The following is an 8772-nucleotide window of genomic DNA, read 5'->3' as shown; positions in this document are numbered from 1 at the left end:
GGATCCTTCTGTAATTACCGGTAAAGTCGGTATTCTACACTTTTCATCTCAAAATACTCCAAAACAACTCATCATCCCAGCAAATTGTATCAGCCAGGTAAGTTTCTTGGTAGACTCTTTTGATATATTGCATGCAAATGTGAAATGGTGCAAGACAGGTTCTCATACTCTTACCAGAACTATGTTTTCACTTTAATTTTAACAAAATTGGAAGAAAATCTTCCTAGTTCTTGACCAATGTCAAGTCACTTTAACCCCCTCAATTCCATCGTTTTAGATTAATGTCAGGGTGGTACATGAAAAAAAGATGCCGGTGGTAATGAACGAGTTAAAATGCCCATGGTGGTTGCATGACTCACTGATCCATCTGCTCCCTGGTGAGCTCGTTGAGCACCTCGAAGATCTCGCGGCCGAGTCGTCGCAGCTTGTCGCAGTGCCGCTTCAGGTGCTTCTTGCCGTCCGCCCACACCTGGCTGCAGAGAGATGAGAGAAACAAGAAAGATGTGACCGACCTCCTTTTTGATATCCTTCCTTGGGCTCCTATTCATCTGGGGGATGAACTAACCCCCTCTACTTCGACCACATTATTTCATTTCCACAAACTGGTTTCAGAATGTTCCACTTTGGTTTTAAAGCCTTACATGCTTTGCTTAATTTTGAGTGTATAATGCGTATGAAAAGAGTCTAATCTTTATTTTGATAGATTGACTGAAAGATTGTGCATGACAGTTTGTACATATATGAATAACTTTTCTTGGAAGAAAAGAATGTAATTTTTCTTGTTGGCTTGTATAGAAATTAGACTATAAACAGATTTCTGTTAGATTTCTGTTATAAAAATGCTTACATGTACTTGTATGTGTCTTAAATATCTACAACGAAGACCAAAGAAACTACATGCAAAGTAAAACAGCATTTCTACTTAATCTTTGGTGACAGGTGTTTGTGAACCAGCTGACGTACCTGCATTCCTGATTCATCTCAATGACCTCTTTCTCCCTGGCCTTCATATCGTCCTCGCTGGCCGTGTTCTTTTCCTGTTCAGAGGGCATCACCAAATGAGTGAAGAAGCCAATGAGATCACGCAATAAATGACCGAAAGGCTCCAAACATCTTAAAAGTGTTGGGTTACATTTGGGACATATATGAACCACAACAGTCTTGCAGTGAATTTTGCCAACAGTTTAATACCAGATAAAACATTAAGTTGATCCATTTCATCTTCACAATATTATTGTGCTTTCATGCCTAGTTTTCCATTCATTCAGCTAGGAAATCCCAAGTGACTAACAGCAAGTCACATGTGACTTTCAAAGGACAATTGCTCAATAACATTCTACTACTAGTGGCTACATGCTACTTTTCTCTGTACTTTTTGCATCTCTATATCCGGTAATTTCTGTCAATTTTGGAAGCAAATTTTGCTTCTATTTTAAACTTGCATATCTTGGTTCACTGAGGACAGTTGCAGGCCTACAACATCGATTCCCACTGCCATCCTTGTTTTTTAAAAGCTTAATCTTTCTTTTACAAAACTGTACCACTTCTAACCCATCAATAGGAATACAGTACACTGTACATCCTGGTTTAAGTGCTGTTCAGTAACTTACGGCACATACATGTAGCTTGCCACGGAAACGGAATGGTAGCTTTTCACAGGATAACCCTATCCTCTGTCTGTTACTCAATCACAGCTGATTGGTCTACAACAGTTAGAAGTTTGCATCTTGCCAATGCTGTGTATGGCTAATCTAATTTAATATACATATATACCAGCTCACTGGTAGCCAAGAAATTTCAGGGATAAAACATAATGCTTCCACATCATGCCCAAAAATGAACTGGACCCAAATAAAAAGATCAGAGACTTCCCTCAATATCTCAGGTAAAAAAAAAATTCAAATTTTGCTGCACAGTTTTCCTGTGGGATGCTCCATAACAGCTGGAGGCAGATTTAGATGTCCACCAGTAATTGTTGTCCATCGGAAAATACCTCAAAAGAATACTCACCAAAGTAACTTGGACATCATATAACCAGTCATGAACATCCTCCATATTCTGAGATGTGAAGAAAAGTGCAACGAAAACAAGAACAACAAAATGAAATTTCTAGTTTTTCTTCACAAGAATTGAACAAGAACGAAAAATTCCTCAGAAATATCTACATGTAGTATGGACTCGTCTGAGTCATAGACCCCGTTTACAGTGCGGCGCTGGCCGAGCCGTGGCCGAGCCGCGGCCTCAATTGCGGGGCCGAGCCCGCAATTTTGTCCGTTTTACACTGCCACGTTCGGCCCGGGCTTTCAATTCAAACCTTTCAATATTTTGTGGTAGTGGCGTTCTGCTTGTTAACAAACGCAATTTGGTATAGTCTGGTTTTCGGACCCTTTGCCAACTGGATTCTGTGGAGATGAAGTAGCCGTTCGGGCAAAGGCCTTTGCCGAAGGAAAAATCCTTTGCAGGACAAAACCACCTTAAACTATACTAGTTTTTGACGTTGAGGGGTTAATATTCTGAATAGCGAAAAAGTACGGCCAGAGGGTCTGGAAGCCAGACTAAAATTGGCCGTGCATTTAAGGCTCAGTTTGCGTTTACACTAAGAAAAGGCCGGCTTGGCTGCAGCCGAGACCACCTCCAGAGCGTGGCCAAATGCGCGGCCAATTTTGGCCCCGCATTTGGCCTTTTGCGCGTTTACACTGAAATGAAGGCGGGCTCGGCTACGACCGAGCCGCGGCCCAGCCCCGCACTGTAAACGGGGTCTTATTCTGCACAGATATGCTTGTTGAGCTTGGCAAATCACGGTGAAAACACAAATAACTCTCTGCTCTTGTTATATTTTTTTCTCGGGGTGAGGGATTTCTTTGCAATTCATATACACTGTACATGTATATTTGATCCATTAAATAATCTTCATCCAAGGGTTACGTGTTTTTCTTTTTATAAGAATAACATCTACAATTCCCCATTTTATACAATACAAAAATTTAGCAGCTTTCAAAACTTGGACTACAGAAAACATTTCATTACCACTGCATAATTCATTTACAAACAGAAATGCTTATAAAACATAAATGTCAACATGCCATATCCACAAATATTAGAAGAAAAATGATTCTCACATACCCGTTCACAAGACAAGCAGGTCTGTCCAAACTCATGTAGGGTGTCCAGAACCTTTTGTTTCTCCAGCATCTAATAAGGTCACACAAGAGGTCAAAGGTTATATCTGCATTACAAGCTATCCAACACTAGTAACGTAAAGGTCCACACTTGAACCATGCTTGCCTGAATATGACATTAACATAGTGTTTCTGGAAATAACTCACTATAAAATAATGCCAACTTCTTGCTCAGTTTTTCTGTAACTATTATGTCACCAAGTTACACACATTATCAGCATTTGTTTCATCTATTACTGTGTACACTAAAACTATTTCCATGACATTATTTGTGTAGAGTCAAAATCCTTGCAAAAACTTGCATAGCAACTTGCACGTAACATAATTTCAAACGATCTTATTCTGAACTATGAACTGATCATGCTAACCTCAGAATGTTTTGTCAACATCAAACCATTGGTTATCACAAATAGTAGTAGTGTGCTTGCATAAATCCTAGATTCTTTTAATCATGAGTATCATCAACACCATGAATGCCTATGAATTGAATTGAATTGATTTGAATTGAATTGAATTGAATTGAATTGAATTGAATTGAATTGAATTGAATTGAATTGAATTGAATTGAATTGAATTGAATTGAATTGAATTGAATTGAATTGAATTGAATTGAATTGAATTGAATTGAATTGAATTGAATTGATGAGGTTTATTATTACTGCCTACATGTATTTAAGATGACCTTTGCACATATGAGCCATCAAAAACTTTGTCAGTTATACTTTTTCTCTGGTTTAACAAATGTGTGACAGTTTTCCTTGTGCAACATACAGTTGTATTATGAGATCAAAAATCAAAAGAAGCATTGCCTGTTGCCCAGAAGAGAAATTATTACAAATTCAGTATCCTCAAGACACAAGTATGAATATTGTGATACTCAACCTCTTGTTTCATTTTGGTGGTTATGAAGCCAGGAGGTCGTCTCCTTCTTAGCTCTTCTTCTCTCATCTGCAAAATAATAAGCACAGGAATAATACCATACAGTGAAAGCATTTGAACTGAAGTAACCCACAAGCAGTAAAATGTCTATAATTGTCACTAATATATTTGCAAACTTTAATAAACTCAATCAATATATGCACAGCTAAAGATCTGGGTCTGTGAACTCCAGGAAAATGGTTCTAGGGCAATTACTCCAGACCCTTCCCCTAACCTAACCCTAATCCAAACTCTAACCCTAAACCTAATCTTTACTCTGAATATGAGGAAAACCCTAAAACATGTGCTCGTGCATGTCCAATTCTGAAATTTGTATAATCTCAACAAATACATTGTATAATATTGCTGCTGTTTTGCAAATACACTAATATGTGTGTTTGCACACAAAGAAGATCCCTACACTTTTGGTTCTGAGACAGCTGTTTTAATTCAATGTACAGTAGCTGGAAAGCATCTTGGAAAAATAGCAATGAGTGTACTATTATGCAATTTCTTCACTTTCAAATGGCATATCTTTAAGACATTGGATTAAAAAAGACTTACCTCTTCTTCTGTCAAAACGAGACTTCCACTCATTCCGAAGTGTTCAAGGGCCTTCGTAAAAAGTAAGAGAGAGAAAATGATGAAGAAAGAGATGAAAAAATTCCTTTAAGTTCGCATTGCACACACAACATTATACAATACTAATTTTGAGTGTGACACTTGTTATATATTTTATTTTTTTTTTGAATGTAACAGATATTACAGCACAATAATTGCATCATGTCGAAGGAACATTTAAGCTAGATTCTTTTCAAGATGATGGCAATTTGCCACTTAAGGGGTATTTGAAAGTAAAATAAATTTGGGCTCCTTCATCACCTCACAAACAATGCCATTATTTACTAATCATTTCTTCTGCCTCTTTGGCACGATTTTCTCCCTCAAAAATGTAGTGACCTCGCTGACGACTTACAGCCTGCACTCTACTGTGAATGGCCTGGAGCTGCTGGATAATTTCCTGCTGTGCCCGTATCTGCTTGCCAAAGACGATGGTCTCGAAGATCCCCGCCACAGACGGTTTGGTCTCGAGGACAGCTTCCGACGACGTGATGCGTCGGATCTCCATGCGGCCCCAATTCTTTGACATGATGACTGCTGGACTGTGGCGTTATAGTGACAGGGTCAGAGTATCTAAATCTGGGAAAGATGTCCAGTATCTAATTTTATAAGTATGCATTCATCGTGGTTCTAATACTGTATACGCTATAATTTTCGCGTACATAAATTTTCGCGAATTGCCGCTGTCACACATTTTCGCGAGTGGTTAAATTCGCGATTGGGGGACCAGAGAAAATATGAAATGGCAAAGAAAGTGTGAATTTTCAACTTACTAGCATATAAGAATGATACTAGTTATGCACTGCATGAAAAAACTTACCGAACTCTGCGAACTAGTAAGTTAGAATTCAACATTTTTGAAGTGGTTAAGTCCATCGCGCTAGATTTCTGACGAGTGGTGCCCTTGCGATAATGGATTGGCTCTCTACAGTATTCGTAAGTAGACATGGACGTGCGTAAACAAGCTTAGCCAGTATGATCTCTTCGGTAAGCCGTGACATGGTATACTAGTACTGAAATGTTCGTATCATCAAGGCAAGGGATTCATTTTGGAAGGTAATATTTTCTCGTGTTGTTAATTTCGCGAATAGCTCCCGACTCGCGAAATTCGCGAAAATAAAACCCCCGCGAAATATATAGCGTATACAGTAGTTATGTTTTGTGCAATTTATGATGAGTGAACTATGACATTGTTCTGTTTTAGTTTTTTCAAAGAAGTTTCATTACGACCTACAAGGTTACTCATTAGTACAGGGACTGCCATGGCGTTTTTTTTTTTTGACAGTTTAAATGTCTGACATGGAAGTCATGGCAATTATGGCCTGTCACATTTTGCCCATCCCGTACCCTCGCATTGTCTATTTGAAGTAAATTTTGTCTTTGTTTATTCTTTGATATTCAAATTTAACCCCACCCCCCCCCAAAAAAAAAAAAAAAAAAATCAAAGTGAAAACAAATTATGATATTTTGGAGAAGGCATGTCTCCAGTATTCTACAAATATAGCAAGCATAATACTCAGGGTATTGGTACACTTTAAGAAATACTGCAATTTCAAAGGAACTAAGACTGCAGGAAGTACATGTATAAAGAATCATTACATAGCAAAGGAGTTAGCTACAAATCCAAAGAAATTGTGGGAATGTGCAAACAGAAAAATAGAAAACAGATCTGGAATAAGTGATCTGGTCAATACAGAGAGAAATCTTCTCAGCACTGATAGTCAAAAGGCAAAACTACTAAATGACTTCTTTACCAGTGTTTTTTGTGGAAGAAGATCTGAAAGACACTTGTATGCCTGACATTGGTTGGTTGCACTCTGGTCCTAGAGCTGTCCTAGATATATATACAGAAAAGAGGGTGGAAAAGAAATTGATCAATCTGAATGCAAGCAAATAAATCACCAGGTCCACACGGAATGCATCCAAGATTGCTATTCAAGGAGCTGGCATGTACAGTCTATATATTCTGCTCCAATGCAGGCCATTTTTGAGAAATCATTAGATGGAGGCATCCTTCCCAGAGACAGTAACATGGGCAACATCACTCCTACACATAAAGTGGGAATCATCGACCGATAAGTCTTACGTCGGTTGTTGGAAAGGTGATACAAAGCCCAGTCCAAGATGCAGTGATGCGGCATCTCTTGGAACACAATTCAATTTGCTCTCTCAGACTGTCAACATACCGATTTACTGCAAAACAGTCCTGCATGACTCAACTCCTTTGTGCAATAGAGGAAATAACACACAAACTTATTGCTGCGATTACAATCGATCGTGCATATTTAGATTTTTGCAAAGCATTTGACTCCATTCCTCAACAAAGGCTTCTGAAAAGTAGTGATATCATAATTATGGTATCAATGGAAAGTTTACCTCATTCAAGGATTACTGGCAACTGGAAGGGACCAACGAGTTGTCATAAATGGTCAAAGTTCAGATTGGAGTTAAGTAAACAGTGGAACTCCACAAGGAAATGTATGAGGACCGATTCTCTTTGTTATCTTTATAAATGGCTCGCAAAATCTTTGGTGATGTCAGTACAGCTGCAAAACAGGAATCTCTTCAAACTGACTTAGATGGTGCTGATGAATGGAGCACAACAAGGTAACTCAGGTTCAATACTAGTAAAGTGCAAAATCCTTTACATTGGAAGAAATAACCCAGTAGAAAACTTCAGTATGAATGGTGACGAGCTGGAAGCAACCAAGCAGGAGAAGGGTCGTTGACAATGATAGATGAAGAACTTAAAATCTCCATCAACATGTTTCAGCAGCTGTTCAGAAGGCAAATCAAACGTACTCAGATTCCTACTCCGGATGCTTTCAAAAGTGGCCACGACATACTCCCCATCTTGTTCCTATCACTAGTTCGACCTCACTTGGAGTACAGCAACATCTTATGTCATTTTTGTGTGTGTGTGTGTGTTTGGAGTTTTTTTGAGATATGAAATGGACTCTTACAAAGTTTAAAAGAGCACAGAGAAAAGCTGCTCACATGATCCTGGACTCAAGTGCCTCTCTTTGAATAACGCTTTGAAAGACTCAATCTGCATTCACTACTTACAGATTTATCTACTAGAAGAGATGAAAAGGTGATATGATTACTATCTATGAATTGCTTAAATTGTAATTGGGGATTTCTGGTGAAAAGTTTTTTTTTTTTGGAACCAGCCATTCACTCGGCTGAGGTCATAATTCAAACTCTTCACCAAATGCTCATGGTTAGAACTGTGAAGTAAATTTTTAGCAAGAGAGCAGTTGCTGATTGGAACAGATGGCCCTCTAGTGATGACAGAGCAACCTCAGTTAATAACTTCTAAAATTCATCGCACAACCATTGAAATTTTGTTTGTTTGTTTGTGTTTGTGTTTGTGGTTTTTTTTTTGGGTGGGGGGGGGGGGGGGGGACAAATTCAAAACCTCTGCTCCTTAATGTGCATTTAAAAAGCAACAAAGTACAAACGATGCAGAGTTTTATATTATCCAGATTGGAATATTATACACTATAGGACCAGTAGTACCAAGGAGGTTCGAGAGATGGAGTTACAACTGACTATAATCATTAAATCAGCTGTCAGTTTTCTATGGATGGACAAAAGAATTCCACAGGTGCATTTGTGCCTTAGATGTTCGATGCTTGAAGCCGCCATCTTTCTGAGCAATCTGAAGATTAATTTTTAACGCTAACATACTATCGGGTATATAAACCCGATAGTATGTTAGCGTTAAAAATTAATCTTCAGATTGCTCAGAAAGATGGCGGCATGCTGCTCATTTATATATCAAATGCAATGAAATTTCACCTAATGATAAAGCATATAAAACAAAAGTCAATTCCATTTGAAAATGTGTGCAAAAGTGTAAATCTGAGCTGTATTTTGTGAAAGTGTTTGAAATTTTACCCTCATGGAAAGCCGGTTTGATCACTTTTCTCCTTATTTCCGCTAAATGAAACTAATAATTAATATGGTATCATCTTCAAGTATAGTTCTTTATAAATGAATATGTCAGATTAGCGAACAGACACGTACAGTCGAGTAATTTTGATATCTA

At 38.2% G+C, this 8772-nt stretch overlaps 1 protein-coding gene across 1 annotated transcript; it reads right to left on the bottom strand.

Moving 5' to 3' along the window:
• Window positions 1–359: 359 nt before the first annotated feature.
• Window positions 360–7340, bottom strand: LOC139745194 (uncharacterized; the record flags this gene model as incomplete). The annotated part of the gene is made up of 8 exons (XM_071655601.1): window positions 6473–7340; window positions 5074–5297; window positions 4662–4712; window positions 4062–4127; window positions 3124–3192; window positions 2011–2058; window positions 964–1037; window positions 360–473 (listed from the first exon to the last, which is right to left on the bottom strand). Coding segments are annotated over exons 2-8 (596 nt in total), but the record flags the coding sequence as incomplete, so codon positions are not given.
• Window positions 7341–8772: the final 1432 nt, after the last annotated feature.

Source organism: Diadema antillarum, unplaced genomic scaffold (genome assembly GCF_040938485.1).
Source record: "Diadema antillarum isolate AM-2024a unplaced genomic scaffold, OU_Dant_1.0 seq00001239_RagTag, whole genome shotgun sequence".
NCBI classification, from domain to species: Eukaryota; Metazoa; Echinodermata; class Echinoidea; order Diadematoida; family Diadematidae; genus Diadema; species Diadema antillarum.
Note: the sequence above shows the minus strand (reverse complement) of the source record. Positions and strands in the feature narration are given on the sequence as shown.